This window comes from Poromitra crassiceps, assembly GCF_964638095.1.
Source record: "Poromitra crassiceps genome assembly, chromosome: 11".
Classification (NCBI taxonomy): domain Eukaryota; kingdom Metazoa; phylum Chordata; class Actinopteri; order Beryciformes; family Melamphaidae; genus Poromitra; species Poromitra crassiceps.
This window is the reverse complement of record NC_139643.1, coordinates 16,369,074-16,388,141: the sequence shown is the minus strand read 5'-3', so window position 1 is coordinate 16,388,141 and position 19,068 is coordinate 16,369,074. Positions and strand designations below refer to the sequence as shown.

Sequence of the window (19,068 nt, the reverse complement as noted above, 5' to 3'; positions counted from 1 at the left end):
ATCGACTTTTATTATTGAAAGTTGAAAATCGGGAAGCTAAGCTAACGTGGCTAACGTAGCCTGGGTCTGCGAACGTCAATAAGAGTGCCAAAGTCACCCCCTCTCCCTCTCCATGGGATTTCATCCGCCATTAATTTTTCCATGGACCTGGCGTAAAATGCTTATAAAAATTGTTTTAAACCAAGCGATTCAACTATACTTAGAATCAGGGGGACCACATAACATTTGTGACTCACAAAAAAATCGGGATGGGCGAATTTCGACAAAAAGTCGACTTTGGCCCAGTGAATTTCAAATAGCGTTTTTGCTAGAAATGCCCATCCCTAGCCAGTATCAAATTAAATTGCAGCCTTTTGTGACAGCTTGACAAGTCCACTATGTTGTTTTACCAGCCGCAACAGTGTTGGCTGCTATTATTTTCACCTTGTGAGTCTGTGTGTGTCATCATGGCAAAATGTGGTCCTGGTGACACCTATTGTAGCAAGAACTGCCACAGAAGCGCTTTTGACTAGTTCGCCAGGTGTTGAGTGTTTGTCTGTGGACAGATTTTGCGAACACGATAGTGTCAAAACCGTGCAAGGTGCAGAGTCACGAAGCTTTACAGTGTGTAGTGGACATCAAAATGCAGGCAGAGTTAAAACATGTGCCTCCCCCCAACTGAAGCTTATCCTCAGAGTTAAAACATGTGCCTCCCCCCCAACTGAAGCTTATCCTCAGAGTTAAAACATGTGCCTCCCCGCCAACTGAAGCTTATTCTGCTGTATATGAGCATCAACTAACTGGCTAAATAATGCCTGTAACTAAAGCTCTCCACAGGCTGTGGCAGGAGAGCAGCAGCAGCAGCTCATGTTTCAGCAGCTTGATCTCTGAGGGGAAGCGCAGACTGAGGCCGCGGTTTCGTGTTCGTGGTGTTTCAGGGTCGACGCGCCGTACCTGTTAGAAGGTTGTCATCAAGGTGTCGCCATGGCGACGTGGGGTTGTCGGGATCGAGGGTTAGCACCAGGCCACTGTCAAACTGTGAGAGGTTGGCAGAGAGAGAAAGAGAGAAGAAGTTAGGAGGCAAATTAGGCCAAGCTACTCGGATTATTCGGTAGAGCGACTGGCGTGTTCCAATGAGCCAACCGACAAACAATTAACTCCATCATCCTCTGACCCTTCTACTCTCCTCTACCTCCTGATGGCTGCACTTCCCTGCTGCCAAAATCAAACAGACTAATTTAATGTGACTACCGGTATGTATCCGATAACTTGGTTCATACTTACTAATGTAACTGACACATTGAAATTAATCTGTAGGAAGTACTCAAACTAAATTTATTTAAGACTCGCAAATTTGATAGGATCCTCCAAGAAAGTCAGTTCTGTCAAAAACAGATGACACTGACTAAATTCAGTTTCTGGTTGCCACCAGTTGCACAGAGAAATAAATAAATAAATAAATAAATAAATAAATAAATAAATAAATAAATAAATAAATAAATAAATAAATAAATAAATAAATAAATAAATAAATAAATAAATAAGATGAATGGCTGACTTTGTTGTTCAGCTGTTGAATAAAGTAATTTCCTTTCACTCTGCTAATTAGTTTAATAGGACCATTCAGTACATTATTCAATATTTAAAATCTGACATTTGACATATAATTGTGGAGGCAAATGCGAACAGGAATCATGTTTAATATAACATGTTACCTGCATTATTAATTTTAATTTGTCTGACTTTGATTAGTTATAATAAACTCAGGGCCCATGGTGGTTCACGCGTCACGCCTCATTTCAATCCGGGGAGGGGTGGATGTAACCTGAAAGCACCCCGGGGGCGGAGATATGGCGGGGCTGCTTGGTTCTGTGTGAACGCAATTTCTGTGGTAACACTGCCGCCGTTGCGGGCCTTCTGAACAGCAATATTGCGTGATCTCTGTGTGAAAGTGGCTACAGAAACAGACAGAGATGACAGACTGGTGCTGTTACAGAAACAGACACAGATGACAGACTGGTGCTGTTACAGAAACAGACAGATGACAGACTGGTGCTGTTACAGAAACAGACAGAGATGACAGACTGGTGCTGTTACAGAAACAGACAGAGATGACAGACTGGTGCTGTTACAGAAACAGACAGAGATGACAGACTGGTGCTGTTACAGAAACAGACTGGTGCTGTTGTCCCGTTACGTACCGAGGTGTCGTATTTGATCCCCGCGTCCTCACCCTCCTCCATGCTCTCACACTGGTACAGGCAGGCATCTGAGGAGAGACACACACACACAATGTGAGGAGAGAGAGACACACACACACACACACACACACACACACAACGTGAGGACACAGACACACACATAATGTGAGGAGAGACACTGATGAGTGATGAGCAGACGATGAAGAAAACACGAAATGATTTGTGCTGATATGACAGACCGATAAAATTACACTTTTAATTATGCTCAAATACTCGACGCTTCTCTAAATGCCAAAATAATTGTCTTATTTTTCCCACTAAATGCACAGGAGAGAGACTTTATGTTCTCTGAAATGAGGTGGGAGAAATAGTGTGCATATATTGGTATTGGTAATTAGCCAAAAGAGTTGGAAAATATCAACATCAAATCCAATATCGCGGAACCCTAATTCAAGTTAGAACAAATATGCACCTGAAGGGAGGAGGAGGAGAACGCAGATTTAAATCACATCTACAGGTAGGGCGGTGCAATTAATCACATTTTAATTTCAATTACAATTTTGGCTTCCCACAGTTTTGAAAACAAGATAATCAAGATAAATGTGTGTATATTATTTATTTTAGTTGGACTATTTAATTACCCCCCCCCCCCCCAGTTCAATTATATTTAAAAAGTTCAAAGAAATCCAGTATAAAAAGACAAGTATTTTCAAGTTCAATAAATCCATGATGTTGCCAAAGTCAATGAGTAATTGTGTTAAATAATTGTGAACTCACTATGAGTAAAAAATAATCGTGATTATGATTTTTGTCATAAAAATCAAGCAGCCCAAAACAGACACTGCCCTTCACAATAAAAGCCCAAAAGACACACACACACACACAGCCGTAACGGTACCACCAAACTAGATCTAGTCAGGTAAATATACTGATAGAGGCAGACATCTACGTTACTGTATGATCACGAGATGCATTTGTTTAAAGGGACAGCTCAACTAAAGGTTCTAGCTACTTTTACATAGTTTAAGCCAAGTTAACAATTAATTGTCAATTAATAGTTTTAACTACTTGCATTGATTTTGATTAAAGTTTCAGCTACTATTACAGTTTGAGATTAAGTTTTAGCAGCCCTATGCTTCATGTCCAGGACACCAACACTTGTTTCTGACTGCCTTATGTGGGTTGCTGAAAACATGTGACTGTGGACTTTGAGCTCAAACCTCCGGGGGGAAACTCAGGCTATCTATGTAGACCACTTTCCCATCACAGCTCAGGCTATCTATGTAGACCACTTCCCCTCACAGCTCAGGCTATCTATGTAGACCACTTCCTCTCACAGCTCAGGCTATCTATGTAGACCACTTTCCCTCACAACTCAGGCTATCTATGTAGACCACTTCCCATCACAGCTCAGGCTATCTATGTAGACCACTTCCCCTCACAGCTCAGGCTATCTATGTAGACCACTTCCCCTCACAGCTCAGGCTATCTATGTAGACCACTTCCCATCACAGCTCAGGCTATCTATGTAGACCACTTCCCATCACAGCTCAGGCTATCTATGTAGACCACTTCCCATCACAGCTCAGGCTATCTATGTAGACCACTTCCCATCACAGCTCAGGCTATCTATGTAGACCACTTCCCATCACAACTCAGGCTATCTATGTAGACCACTTCTCATCACAGCTCAGGCTCTCTATGTAGACCACTTCCCCTCACAGCTCAGGCTATCTATGTAGACCACTTCCCCTCACAGCTCAGGCTATCTATGTAGACCACTTCCCCTCACAGCTCAGGCTATCTATGTAGACCACTTCCCACCACAGCTCAGGCTATCTATGTAGACCACTTCCCATTACAGCTCAGGCTATCTATGTAGACCACTTCCCATCACAGCTCAGGCTCTCTATGTAGACCACTTCCCATCACAGCTCAGGCTATCTATGTAGATTGTAGACCACTTCCCATCACAGCTCAGGCTATCTATGTAGACCACTTCCCATCACAGCTCAGGCTATCTATGTAGACCACTTCCCATCACAACTCAGGCTATCTATGTAGACCACTTCCCATCACAGCTCAGGCTCTCTATGTAGACCACTTCCCATCACAACTCAGGCTCTCTATGTAGACCACTTCCCATCACAACTCAGGCTATCTATGTAGACCACTTCCCATCACAGCTCAGGCTATCTATGTAGACCACTTCCCATCACAACTCAGGCTCTCTATGTAGACCACTTCCCATCACAACTCAGGCTATCTATGTAGACCACTTCCCATCACAACTCAGGCTCTCTATGTAGACCACTTCCCATCACAACTCAGGCTATCTATGTAGACCACTTCCCCTCACAGCTCAGGCTATCTATGTAGACCACTTCCCATCACAACTCAGGCTATCTATGTAGACCACTTCCCATCACAACTCAGGCTATCTATGTAGACCACTTCTCATCACAGGTGTGAATCAGAAGCACCTCTCTCTCACAGCAGCATGTGCTTTCCTACTTGCTACTATTTGCTCAGTTTTTACATTGCAGAGGTCCTGCAGCTCAGTAGGAAATGCTGGCACTCCCAAATAGCACACAGCCTATAATCCCTCAGGAACACCTGATGGAAAGCTCCTTCAGGGTGTTTTCTGACAACAGAAGAAGTGAGCGAGGAGGAAGCCTAATGGCCTTTTTCCGATAAATTAGGAGCCGATAATAATCATGGTTTATTTTTGGCCTCGGAAGCGGAGGTTCTGTTGTCGCACACTTGTGACATCACAGCTGCGACGCAAACATGGCTGCAGCCAGTGTGTTGCTGTTTTTCAGTTTCAGAGTGATCAGAAAGCTACCGTACTGTAATTTGCAATCCATGTCGGTCCCAGACAGGTTCCGAGAGGAGGGGAAACCTCTAAGCTGGCATTACGTTAAACCAAAGCTGGCGATGATGCAGCGGATATGTTTGTTGTTTTTGTTAGTGAGTTTTGTTAGCATTACCTCGTAGCGCGGCCTACCCTGCAGGCTCGTCCGCTTGGCAGACAAACTGCTTGTGACATTTACAGTCTGTGGCTTGTGATCAAACAGCCCCGCAAAAGCACTTAATACACAGAGCTGGCATAAACTTATAGAAACTAATGGAAACCCCTTTACCCGAAATGAAACATCCAGGGATTGTGTATTTAACTCCAAAAAACCCGCTAGCTAACGTTAAGCTAACCGCGCTAGTTAGCGTTAGCTGGTGGACAGAGCCATCTAACAGCCAATAATGAAAACGAAGGCGCAGTCGCGCACATTAGGCTACATAAAAAGCATCAGTCAGTCAACATCACATACTGTAGTGTCTTTTCTTTAATCTGGTGGCAGCATTTTTCAGTAAAAAGTGAAACAACACAGATGGTGTTGTTCCTCCCCCATTCATTGGGCCCAGGCTACAATTCACTGAGAACTGGAACCAATGCAAAATTTGAAACAGATCAGTAACATGACAATAAGAGTCTAAATTACTATGCCTTTTGTCATTGTGTTTTATCTGCAGACTAAGCAGCTTGGCTTTCCGTTCTAGAAAAGCCTTTATTTTTGTATTGACTATAATTGAGTGATACACTTTATTAAAACAATCATATCAGAAGTTTTCTTTGTTTTGCGTTCACAGTGATGTCAGTTAGATTTGGTTAGGTCAGAGCTATGCTCACTACATCCATACATCTACCCTAACCCTTTTTTAACCCCAGGTGTGCATAAAATACAGGTACAATATATATATATATATATATATATATATATATATATATATATATATATATATATATTATAATAATTATCGGTTATCAGTATCGGTTATCGGCAGGAGAAGCAGATATTTATCGGTTATCATCTCGGTTGAAAAAATCCATATCGTGCATCCCTAATAATAATAATAATAATAATAATAATAATAATAATAGATTTTTGACATTTGTGAATCGATGAAGAATCGTGCACGTCCGCATTGCGATGCATCATTATAATCGATTATTTTTGACACCCCTAGGACAAACAGCTTCAGCAGCACAGCAGGATCATGTGTCTGTAAAGCCTATTGTATGGAAGAAACCCCACTGTTTGTCGTCTGTGGAGTTACGCATCAGCACAACAACTCTGAAAGCTAATCCAGACCCAGGAACTGGGGGAACTGCACACTAAAGGCAACATGTGGCTAAACTCCCTGCAGCAGGTTAACAGGTAATGAATGGTGTGTGTTCAGATGCTGCTGGGAAAGTCTGAGGTCGGGGACTTTCACGTCGACTTCTAAAGCGAGAGAGGTGCTTTCATCCCGTTTGCTCATGAAATCAAACCCACACAGACACACAGGAGAAAAGCACAGCTTAACAAGCTCATTTGTTAGGATAGTCTGGCTAACTAACTACAAACGTGCAGTAAATGCATGTAGGCCTTTGTGTTTTCTTACTGTTGACCGACACAAAGCTTCATTTATTCACCTCTTTGAGAAGGTTAAAGGTCACTATTGTGTCATAGCTTCAAGTTCGCATCAAAACTCAGGTCGCACATTTTTTCCAACTTAATCATTTGACTTTGGAGGGGGTTCATGTGAAATTAATTTCCAAGTAGGATTTTTTTTTAATGATATTTCTGAGAGCACCTGAATGCACAATGTGTTTGTCTACATATCAGCCACAGTTGCAGATAAGCAGCCGACATTTGGAGGTCTACAACTGAAAAAGGTGTCCTGCCTTGGTTCAAACGAGACCAATAAAAATATGAAAATATGCAGGCATGCAACTGAGAGTGAAGTGTGCATCAAACAGTTGGATGGATGTGAACATCTCAGAGCAGGTGTGAGTAGGCTTCAAACTTGCTGCAGACATCCAGGCTAGCGCCAGTCTCTGCAGCCTCCCCTTTACAGATAAGGTAGCATTTTTCACAGCCTAGCATTAATAGCTTGTGTATTGATTTATTCTGTTGTTGCTCATCACATTTTGTCTCAACAAATGTGTTTATGCATGCAAATACTTCTGATGAGTAAGGGGGGAGACAATGTTGGCAATCTGGCTTTCGAGTATGTTGCCTCAATTTTTTGTATGTGGATAGATGAGTAATTATGCTTATTATCATTAAGTTCACATGCTCTGTTAACACATTGAGTGCCAAGGACGTCTGTGGACGTCCTAAAAAAAAGTAACGAGGAGTGCCAAGGACGTCTGTGGACGTCCTAAAATCATAATTCATATTATTCCATAATTCTGCTGTTTAAGGTCGTACCCAGCCAGTGAGCATGAATCCCTTCAAGGGATCACACGGTGCCACCTTAAAACTCTACACGGGAGCTGCGCCACCCACCTCAGATCCTTTACTTTGTGCAGGAGAAAGCGGAGAAAGCCGTGATCAGAGAGACACCGACGCATGCTGCAGCCAGAGCCACACAGATTGCTCTGTCCGCAGCCGACAGTTGGCTGCGATCCGAGCCCACAACTGAGCTCCTCCGCCTCTGTCTATCCGCCTGCACACAGCCCCTCCACACGACCACCCGCCAGAAAGGCAGCATCCAAAGCCGAACGGCCAAACCTTCTCCCTCAGTCCCGCCTGCCATTTCCTTGTTGCGCTGAAATCTGCCCGGGGCAAAAACCGAGGCTGCGAAGACAGACTGTGTGCGTGTGGGGAGGAGCCCGCAGCTCAGGGGTGGAGAGGGGGGGAGGGGGGGGGTGGGGCACGCAGGCTGCACAGAACCACACCACGCCACCACATCAGAAAACACCAGCCAGAGTCAGTGAATGTGCTTGAAATTAGAGTGCAAAAAGTATTCATAAAAGTGACTTTATCTTGAAAAGTAAAAAAAAAAAACAGAAAACCCTTGAAAGTGCTCTTCTTTCAGAGGCTGTCATTTCATAATGGAACTGTCTAGAAACAAAATTTCTTCTTTGGAAGAAGCAGGAGTGTCCAATGTTTCATTAAAGTCCAGCCCTGTCAATATAGCCCTAATAGAAAAAATTCTATAGCTGTTTTCAACTGAATGGAAGTGAATCTGGCACAGGCTCCAGACAATTTTACTGAAGCGCTGTGGCACTCAATGTGTTAATGAAATAAAAAATATATAGGAAAATACTTTATCTTTAGACTCATGTGTTGATCAGAGTTGTGATTAAAGGGTTGGTTCACATTTCAAAGTGGGCAGTGGCGTTCTGAAGTTTGGGAAGCCCTGCGTTAACCCATTGATACCTGATGCAGCATTTGCATGTATATCCCTCATTTGTGTGTGTATCCCTTTAAGACCGGTCTTAAAGGGATACACACACAAATGCTGCATCAGGTATCAATGGGTTAAAGGGTTTGGTAATACTCTAATATCTCTGATAGAAAGTTGTAAATGGCGCTGGTGTGTATGTCAGCCCAGCCCTGGTCTGTTTGTGTTTGTTTTTGTACATGTAGAGGAAGAGGCGGAGGTGGAACAATAAGAAAGCACAGTGAAATGGGTGCTATCCTGCAGCGACAGACAGGCTCATGAGACTTCCCCAAAGACACGTCGTCCTGAAAACATCCCTATGTTGGAATGATCAGATGAGATCAAGTTGGAAAATGAGCAGTGTTTTGTGTGTTGTGCCCTCTTTTCTTCTCCTGCCCTGCTTCGCTAGGCCCTGACCACCAGCCAATCAGAGTGATTGATCTAGCCCTGACCACCAGCCAATGAGAGTGATTGATTTAGCCCTGACCAGAGCCATGTACTGTAGATAGAAGAGTCCCGACATCTCTCTCCATTCACTCCAATGGACCAGTTTTTTACTCTCAAGAGTTCCAGGAAGTAAGGTCCTGGATTAAGCAGCACTGTCGAGTTGCAGCAAAATAGACAGTTTGTGTTGTACTCTGAAAGGGTTTGCCCCCCCTTGAATCAAATCGTACATTATCAGCTTTATTTTAGCATGCAAAAGTAGCGCGAGACCCATTCCTGGCTGTTCATTGGCTAATGAGTCTCGCATTTTGGTCCTCCGCTGACGCCACTCTCTCTCTAGACTAGAGGACACTAGCCCTGACTAGCCAATCAGAGTGATTGTCTTAGTTGCCTGGGTTTTGGAGATATCGGCCGCAGAGTTTCTGCCTTCTCTCCAATACAATGGAACTGGATGGCACTCGGCTTGTGGTGCTCAAAGTGCCAAAGAAATACATTTGATAAACTCAACAGTAGGGTTGCACGGTATACCGGTATTAGTATGGTACCGCGGTTCCCTGCCGTTAAAAAGGATACTATACCACGTTAATTTAGTACCGATACTTAAAAAAATTTCATGGGTTGCGTCAGTGTGCGACCGTGGTGTTTGTTAGCGGAGGAGAGAGACACAGCGGCATTACAGTTGAGAGCCTGTCTCCCACCTCACGTGAAGGCAACACAGCCTTGCCTTGAACCAATGGTGACTCGTGAAAAGTGAAAAAAAGCTCGTCTCTCTGTCTGCTTCATGTGGGGGCGTGTCGACTTTCCTCTCTTCCCTCTCTGCTCGCTCTCTGGCCACAGTCGTTCAGTCCTCACTACAGCACCCCGACACACAGGACAGACGCAGCGAAAATGGCAGCGGCTTCTTCTAGTCTTGCAAGCCGACCAACGCTTGTAGAAAAAGCAGATGCACGAAGCGAAATATGGAAATATTTTGCTTACGTTGCCGACAGCGAAGGCAAGCCCGTGGACACATCCAAACCAGTGTGTAAAAGGTGCTTCAACGTGACGCAAGCGAAAGGATCAAACACATCGAACCTGGCTAAACATCTTGCCGACAGGCATCCAGACCTGTTCAAAGAGTTTAAAGACCGACAGGTTAGCGAACGTGAACGATAAACATACATGCCCTCAAATAAGTCCAACGAGTATTGTGTGACAAGCGAACTTGTTTCACTGAAAAAGTTCGCTTGTCACAATAGCCTACTCGTTTACAGTGAAACACGAGGCAATGTGCTGGAGCACAGATCTCTGCCAAGGAGAAAGTCATGACATGTAACGTTTAGGGGAGGGGACATCAGATGACTGCATACCATGTACAATATTTAATAACACTATGGTCCTCAATGCCAGTGTTATTAAAGCTTTTACATGGTAAGCAGTCATCTGATCTCACCTATCCTAATATTTACAATAATCCCAATTATTAATGATATACGAATTCATTGTAAAAAAACACCTAGCCTACACGTATGGGGGGGGGGGGGGGGGGCTGGGAATACACCACATAATAAGCCTACATTTCAATAGCCTACATTTATGTGTGAAAATAATATATATTACTAGATTAACCATAAATCAGGCACTTGCTTGCATGAAGCTTAGGAGCTGCAAGTACAGAGTACTTTTTTTGGATAAAACAAATAGTTATAATAGTGTAGCAGCTGTGTGAAAATATATTTTATTTATATTATTTATAAGTTTAAACGGTTGACATTCCTTTAAAATATGTTTACAGGAGAGATTATGTTAATTTTACACTAGATAATAAAAGTTCTAGCATGTTCAGCGCCACACGTGGTGGCAGTACTACCAGCATGTAGTAAAATGACTACATGGCTGTGCATTACCTTGTTAAATCAATAAAATAAGTTTTAAGTTCCATGTTTTGTCCCCTCTATTTATTCCAATACTTTTCCTGATGTTTTAGTTTTTTGCCGTGGTATCGTTTCAGTATCGGTATCGAGATACTTAGGCAGGTATCGGTATCGAACTCATAATTTTGGTATCGTGACATCCCTACTCAACAGCAATGTCTCTTTCCAGAAATCATGACCCCGTTACTCAAGATAATCCACAGACTTTGTTGTGAGCAGTTTCAAGGAGGAACTATTTTCTTTTGACCGAACTACACCGGCTAGCTGCTAGCTAGTTCCTACATGAGACTGCAAAAGAAAATAGTATCTACATGAAACTGCTCACAACAAAGTCTGTGCATTATCTTGAGTAACCGGGTCATGATTTCTGGAAAGAGACAATGCTGTTGAGTTTTTCAAATGTATTTGTTTTGGTGCTTCGAGCACCACAAGCCGAGTGCCATCCAGTTCCATTGTATTCAAGAGAAGGCAGAAACTCTGCGGCCGATATCTCCAAAACTCAGGCAACTATCCCAAAATGTTATAGATGGATAAATAGTACTATAGGTGAGAGGAGAAATATGTATTTTGGATTTTAGGGTGAGCTGTTCCTTTACATACATAAAGCACTATCACAAAGCTATTTGGGTTTGTTTGATAGACACACTTTTGAGTGTCTATTCTTCACATCTGTTTGTTTCGTGACATATATCAACAAGGAATCCATCGCATCAATTACATTTTTCCGAGGGGAGCAAAAATTTTAAAACAGTTTTTGTAATCCTTTAATTCCCTTAGCTTAGGAGGAGGAATATGTTTTCAGCCGTCTGAGGCTGGAGTGACATTTGTTCTTTGGTTGAATACTTTGAAGAAGACAACAACATGTCCTCAGGCGGTGGTTCGGTCGGGCGCGTCTGTGTGACTCAGGTTTCACTTTCATTATCTACTGCTCTGTCCTCATTATGATCTTTCTCCCGTGATGATCTGATGTATGTTTGTCTCTAGTCTAGTCTGCGCTCTGGATTGACTCTGTTCTGAGTTTGATTTATCTTGTCTTATTCTCTGCAGCTGCTGCTGCTGCACTGACCCTCTTTTCCCACAGGGGTCATTACAGTCTCAGTCTAATCTAATCTAGCCAGTGTTTTACTGCCCAGCTGCCAAAGCCCAGTAACAAGCCCAGTAACAAGGCCAGTAACAGAGCCGTAAACTCATCTTTTGTCTACCGGCCACAAAGGGCGGTAAATTCCAAAATTCACCATCTACTGTCCCTATTGTCTCTGCCAAATTCACCATCTACTGTCCCTGTTGTCTCTGCCAAATTCACCATCTACTGTCCCCGCTTTCATGGCCAAATTCAGAACAGCAAGAACAAATAACGACTGGTTACCTGCCAGGTGTAACAAAACATTAACGGCCCCAGGGCGTTTGGCTGGTAGGTGGTGTTTGTTTCCCACTTCCTGCCTGGTTGGTTCCCACATGACGAGAATAGTCGTGTTTTCACTCAGCTCGGCGGAGCCCAGGGTGAGATTGGATGTCTCACTTTAGTTTGAACCTGGGCTGAAGGAGTAAACCACCTGTGGACTGTTGTGGGAGAGGTGGTGTTGTGTTGGGTGCACCTGTCTGAGTCTGGGCTTAGTTTAGGACAGTGGTTCCCAAACCTTTTCCATATCAAGGACCCCACATCAGCGCTAAGGACAGGACACCCATTTGATGAGATGCTGTCTCTCAGACCCAAATCAGAGATTTTTTTTTTAATTGTTAGTAGGGGTGGGAATCACCAGATGCCCATGATACGATACTAAAACGATACTTGAGTCACGATACAATAGTATTGCGATATTGCGATATGCTAGTATTGCGATATATTGAATATTGCGATATTTCGATATATTGTCTAACTCCTTTTCCTAGACCTCACCGGAAGTAAAACATGCAGTGTTTTTTTGTTTTGTTTTGGCCCCACACGTATTATTATTAAGCTTCTCTGGACTCAATACTTGGCGTCCAAATATCGATACAATATCGTCAGGCAAAATATCGCGATACTATGGTGTATCGATTTTTCCCCCCACCCTGTTAGATATGATTTTGTGCAGAACTAAATGACTGTTTTGCAGGTAGTGTAGTGAAGCTGTGATGAAAACAGTCATTCCTCTAGTCTACATTCTCTAAGTCTACATTCTCTACATTCTCTCCCGCACGTTGGAAACCACTGGTTGAGGAAATAGGTGTACAGAGTTTGACATGAAACCTGATGTCTTTGCCTACCAGCTGTAACTGAAACATTCAAAACATCACCTCCTTTCATTCTCAGACCCACAAACTAACTGTTTTTGTTATTAGTTTCAGACCTCCAAATGTTGGCTCCACCTTTTGATCCTGTTTGAATCGTGCCACAGGAGTAACACACATCATGTTTGTCAATGTAAAAGATAACTTTGCAAGTCGAGAAAGTCACAGTTTGTGGTAAAACTGTGGCACTATAAGTTATAAATAAGAAAGATACGCACAACCAACCAGTAGCATAAGTGACGTCTCTCCCGCCAGTCCATTGTTGTTGATGGTGTGACGTATAATGTGCGATACAAGATGTAGCTGATTGACAAAACTAAACCTTACGTTTCAGTTTCAGGACAAACTGTGACTTTCTTGACATGCAGTTGTACGCCGTCGCACAATTCAAACGGGATCAAAAAGTAACGTATCTCTCCGCCCGGCATATTATTTCACACGCTGGTACAGGGAGAAAAGCAGGAAGTTACGTTCACTTTGGCCCTCTCTCTATTACAAGCCACAAACTGACCAGAATGTGGCTGGAGGCCAGAGGTAAACCCTCACTTCCAGGTCCAACACTGTCATCATGGCTCTGTGTGTGTGTCTGTGTGTGTGTGTGTGTGTGTGTGTGTGTGTGTGTGTGTGTGTGTGTGTGTGTGTGTGTGTGTGTGTGTGTGTGTGTGTGTGTGTGTGTGTGTGTGTGTGTGTGTGTGTGTGTGTGTGTGTGTGTGTGTGAGTGAGACACTGCCCATTGTACCAGGTCACAGATGACCCAGCAGATGGCACTGACTGGTGTAACCCGTGACGCTGCTGTGAGCCTCATCAGCCGTGCTCAGAAGACAATATTAAGACAATTAATTAAGACAATATTGTGACAATATTGTGCAGTCTTTGTAAAAAAAAATATATATATATTATATTTTCAGGAAACCACCTTCAAAGAAAAACTCCCCCCCCCATAACTCTTATCGGTTTGACTCTTTGTTTGTATTTTGGATACAATCACCAGGGTTTTTCCTGCAGACAATTTGGAGGCGGCCACCTCTGTCAAATTTGGTGCCACGTCCTCCTGCTCGTGACAAAACTCTGACTTCAGGAAAACACCGTTTTCTTTCAAGCGTTGCACTCGCTGGATTTCTGTCATTTGTATTACGCCGATGTCTTGACAATTTAACGTTAAATATTCTTTAATAAAGTTATTTGTTTAAAAAAGCAGCCTTCTGAGCACCTTTGCAGAGTCAAATCGGTGCACAATCAACATAGAAAATGTCTATTTTCATTCCAACAACAACAACAACAAATCATTGTATCAGCCACCTATCGGTAATCAGTGGATTTCCCTCAAACGAAATCTGTCTCAAAACTCCCAAATACGAGGAATCACCATGACGTCACGACACCGTAAAACAGCCGGAACCACAGCAGTTTGTTTGTGCCAAACAAACATTAACATCTCAAAAACGACATTGCTTATATTTTGACATTTTGAGTGAGAGCAGGAAGTCGCTCAAGAGTCTGATGTATGCATGCATGTTAAAGTTGTGTGAACTGTCGCAGTTTTTAAAATGTAAACAGCACAGCCGGGATGGGGGGGGGGGGGGGTGAGACACTCAAGGCTGGCTGCATAGGGTCCCATTGCCGTTTCCACCCAGTGACGCCGTTTCTTTAGCAAACTGCTGATCAGCTGATTCTTTATATTGGCCCTAGAACCACCTGCCTCATTTTGATCCAGGAAAAAGCCTGATCACTTCAGGAAATAACGATGTGTTACACGTGGGTTCACTGTCTTTGCTCTGCCAGCACACAGGGACGGCTGAAGTAAAGTAAACTTAGTTATTAAATATTTATAATAAATCCCTCAATAACAATTAGAGAGCAAGTCAAAATTATTTGATTCCAGCTTCTTAACACATTCACTGCCAGCCTTTTTTTTTTTTTACTGTAGGTAGGTTCTGCCAGAGGGTTTTTTTGAGGATTCTGGCTCATTTTACAAGAGCCGAGGATTATTTTCTGCTTGGACTTTGTGAACACAAAGTTCACAAAAGTACTAATAGAATGTGTGCTTTCTCTGTCTAAAAGAGTTAGTTTGTAGAGTTAGTAGTTATGTAGATATTAGCCGTTGAGTACAGCATGGTTTCAGCATCTGAGACTGAAAGCTGAGATAATCGCAGTTTTGTGAAATTCAATCAAACAGGCAGAACAGTCACTTTAACCATTTATTTTTGGCATCAGTAAGAGATCAGACATCTAAACAATATAGTTCTGAACGCCCTCTCCTTCAAACTCCTCCCTCCGTGGGCGTGTCTTGTGGCTTTCAGCAGCGTTTGTCACAAGCGAGTGTTCTGCTGCTGCTGCTGCTGCTGCGAGTTTGAGCAGCCTCCCTCCCTGGCAGCGAGTGTGGATAGGGCTCACTCGTTTCTTGGGTTTGAGAGCTTTGATGAAGCTTTGTGCGATTCTAGGCCTTATGCTGCGTGTTTCAAAGTGTGTTTTCCACCCAGTCTATTTTTGGAATCCCCCACCACCAGCTCCCAGCGCGATAATGCGCGAAAGTGAAAGCGTTTTCGCCAATCCATTTTACAGTAGAGAATGGTTTCCTCGCGCGTTCCCCTACAGTTTTGGCTCTGATTTTTCTAGTGTGGAGAGCACTGTCGCCACTTAGTGGGTCCGTGGAATGGGTTGTACACGTTCGCTGACTCCAATATTTTTATAGGAGACGTGGGGAGCGTTGATCCACGTCCCACCGTCAAAAAAAAAAAAAAAAAATTTAAGCCGAGATATCTCGTCATTGGCAGTGAACCGTTGGATTCTGTAAGCCGAGATATCTCGTCAATGGCAGTGAACGTGTTAAATGTGAATACTTTCTGGTTTATTTGCTCCTCTCTATGACAGTAAACTGATTATCTTGGGGACAAAAACAAGATATTTGAGGACGTCAGCTTGGGCTCGATTCCTAGGGGCTCGCTAGGCCTCACCTGCAGCTCGCATATGCCTGCTCTATTGCCGTGCAGGTGTGTGTGTGTGTGTGTGTGTGTGTGTGTGTTGCTCACAAAATGTTATTGCCATTAAGCTTACATGCGTGCGGGTGTGTGTGTTTACATCAGTGCCTATGATGTCATAAGATGATTTTGCCCTTGTGATATCACTGATGACATCATCAGTCTTATGACATCACTGATGACATGATCAGTCTTATGACATCACCGATGACACCTTCAGTCTTATGACATCACTGATGATCACAATGCCTTCTATGACATCATCAGTGGGACAAAAATGTAAACAGAGAACAAACATTGCCCACATGCTCCATTTTAGAGATAGACAGATAGACAGATAGACAGACAGACAGACAGACAAAACAACTAATTGAAGAAAACAATAGACGATGGAAAATAATCGGTATTTGCAGCCCTAGCATGCAGGACTAACGTGTGATCAGGCTTCCACCCGCTGTGCAAGATAACTGACATATCCGGGTGACCGGGTCTGCCTGCTGACAAGGAAACACACTATATCCGCATGTGATATGGATCAACGTGCATCTCTCTGCCCACATGTTAACCATAGTTTCCTCAAATAAACACGTTTCGAGTGCATGATATGTATAACGTTAATATAGGCCTAATAGCTTCAGCCTACAGTACGTGACACCTTATCGGCCATTTCCTTGTTGTTTTCCATTGCATTTGATGCATTATTGCTTATTATGTCTATGGACTATAACGATTCTGGGAAAGTGTCACTGAGGACAGAAATAAATGACTACTACAACTGATGTTATGGAGTTTAGTGAAGCTTGGCAGCTAGCAGCAGGGGCTGTACCGCCCGGGTCTCGCCCAGCTGGTCGGGGATGGGTGACGCGCTCCACCGGGGCATCCTCCATGCCTTTACCGTCCGTAGGCGACATCGCCCCGGGTTAAAAACACGTTCATATCTCCGTTCAAAAGACTTGAATCGGTAACTCACCCCAGTCTTCGTTCGTCAGGAGGTTATCCGCGAAGAAGCGGCTGTCCAGATCAGACAGGAGGTCCGCAGTCATCGCTGCCGCAGAGCGGCGGAGCAGCGTGAAGAGGAGAGCAGAGCAGAGCAGAGGGGGTCGCAGATAGCGAGGTGATCACTGCTAGCTAAACAAACAGTTAGCTTCAATGCTAACTCGCATTAAAGTAGCTGGGTGATATGAGGCGTACGCGTCATTTGCAGTTGGAGCCAACGAGGTGGTCCCCCCGGTCTGATAAGTAATATTGTTATTAAATCTGTTCCATAACGAGCTATCGATTCTTGTCTTCAGTCAGTCTCGCATTATAATGACATGACAGACAAGGAAACGTATTTTCCAGAAAAACACCGCCCACTTACGACAGAGGAGCCAATGGGAGCGAAGAACACCGTGATCGACAATCTGCTCGACCAATAAAGCGATTCGAGCAGTGTGATTGGGGCACGGGCCAACCTATTGTTAAGGGAGTTAAAGAGGCAGGGGTCTAAAGCTGGTTTGGCCCAATGGAAGCCACAGGTTTTGATTGACAGGAAAAATCATCCAATGGTCGGTCGTCATGGTATTTCATGGTATTTTATTGGTTTACCCCCAAAAACAAAAACAAAACGTTCACACACATTGCAGCTCAAGCTTGATTCATAAATGACCCCCCCCCCCCTGAAAATAATATTTGAATTGTCGTTTTGTATGACGACTAGTTTGTGCAACCAATCCATCTGATTATCTGTCTTAAAATGTCCCAGATGTAGCAGCCATAGGCTATAGGTTTTTATTGTTATTGTTCATTTTTGGGGAGGGAGATTGATTACATGACATGAAGGAAAGGGTGAATAAGGACAGGGTATTCTACCCACATCAATTCATGAGGCGTTTATTGGCATTACCACCAGTAGTTCATCTAAAGTACATTCCGAAGGGCAGTAACGGAGGGGGAAAAGTAAGAATAATGAATGAAGAAAGAATTAACATTAAAATAACAATGGGAAGCAGCAACTTTTAAACAAGAACTATCAAGGTGTGCAACTGAACAACAGCACAGCACGCGTCCAATATTAGTCGTTGTTAGGTTAGGTAAATGAATGGGAATGGAGCAGGTGGTATATGAACAGAGAGTCATAATTGGAGTAGTCTCGCTTGCCAGACTCTCCAGAGACTGTTTGCATAGCTGTGGTCCTGTGTTTATAACATGGGGTTGTGGTTTGTAAGTGACAGTGACAGCAGGGCGCCCTCTAGTGAAATATTAAGGCACTTGGATCCTGGTGTATGGAATCCTTTTTGACTTCCCACAACTGTTCATATTTAATATCCCAGAAAAGGTGGAAATTCAAGGCCATCTATATTGCATCCATACCAGAAGTGTCACCAAGTCAACTTTGATCGAGTCCCAGCAAGTCAGTCTCAACAAGTGTTAAAGGAGCACAGCCAATCATCAACCAGCTTTGTATCATTACAACATCAGTAGCTGTAGTATATCAGAAAACTGTCAACAGTTTCACAGTCATTAATTTAGTTTGTCAGTTATTGAAAGTTGATTTGAGTTCAGGTGTGGACCAGTGATGTCATTAGTCATTTGAATTACATCACTGGTCCACAATTGACCTCAAATCAACTTTCAATATCTGTCAAACTAAATGAATGACTTCAAAACTATTGACAGTTTTCTAATATACAACTGGTGTTGTTGTAATGACCTGCTGGACCTGCTACCTCAGTCACAGGTGCAGCAGGATCACTCAAGGATCTGGAGAAGACAGGACAGGTTAGCAGAGCAATACACACCCAATAGCCGCGCCACATCGAGATGCACAGCTCTATCAACATGGCAAACAGGTAAGGTAAGGTAACAGGTAAGGTAACATCACGATCACAGATCCAGAATTGATTAGGTTTAGAGGCAGCACCCTCTCAGCACACAAAGACACAAAATGTCTTGTGGTGTATGACTCCCTTGTCAGGTGACGCTCCTCTTGAGGTGAGAGGAGGGCATCTGAATAGGCTAGGATAGAGAATCCCCCCTTTGGGAGTCAAGACTCGTTGGGGGTGGACTGGGGAGGTGGGTGGGGCGAAACGA

The 19,068-nt window shown here is 43.4% G+C and overlaps 1 protein-coding gene across 1 annotated transcript in view; it reads right to left on the bottom strand.

Annotated features, from left to right (window-relative positions):
- Window positions 1-17,232, bottom strand: part of atf6b (activating transcription factor 6 beta) — a 59,264-nt gene extending 42,032 nt beyond the window's left edge. The window contains exons 1-3 of the mRNA XM_083646281.1: window positions 16,967-17,232; window positions 2,181-2,248; window positions 934-1,015 (exon numbers count right to left, since the gene is read on the bottom strand). Coding sequence (XP_083502407.1) covers window positions 934-1,015; window positions 2,181-2,248; window positions 16,967-17,039 — 223 coding nt within the window. The 5' untranslated portion in view covers window positions 17,040-17,232. The remainder of the gene's footprint in view (window positions 1-933; window positions 1,016-2,180; window positions 2,249-16,966) is intronic.
- Window positions 17,233-19,068: the final 1,836 nt, after the last annotated feature.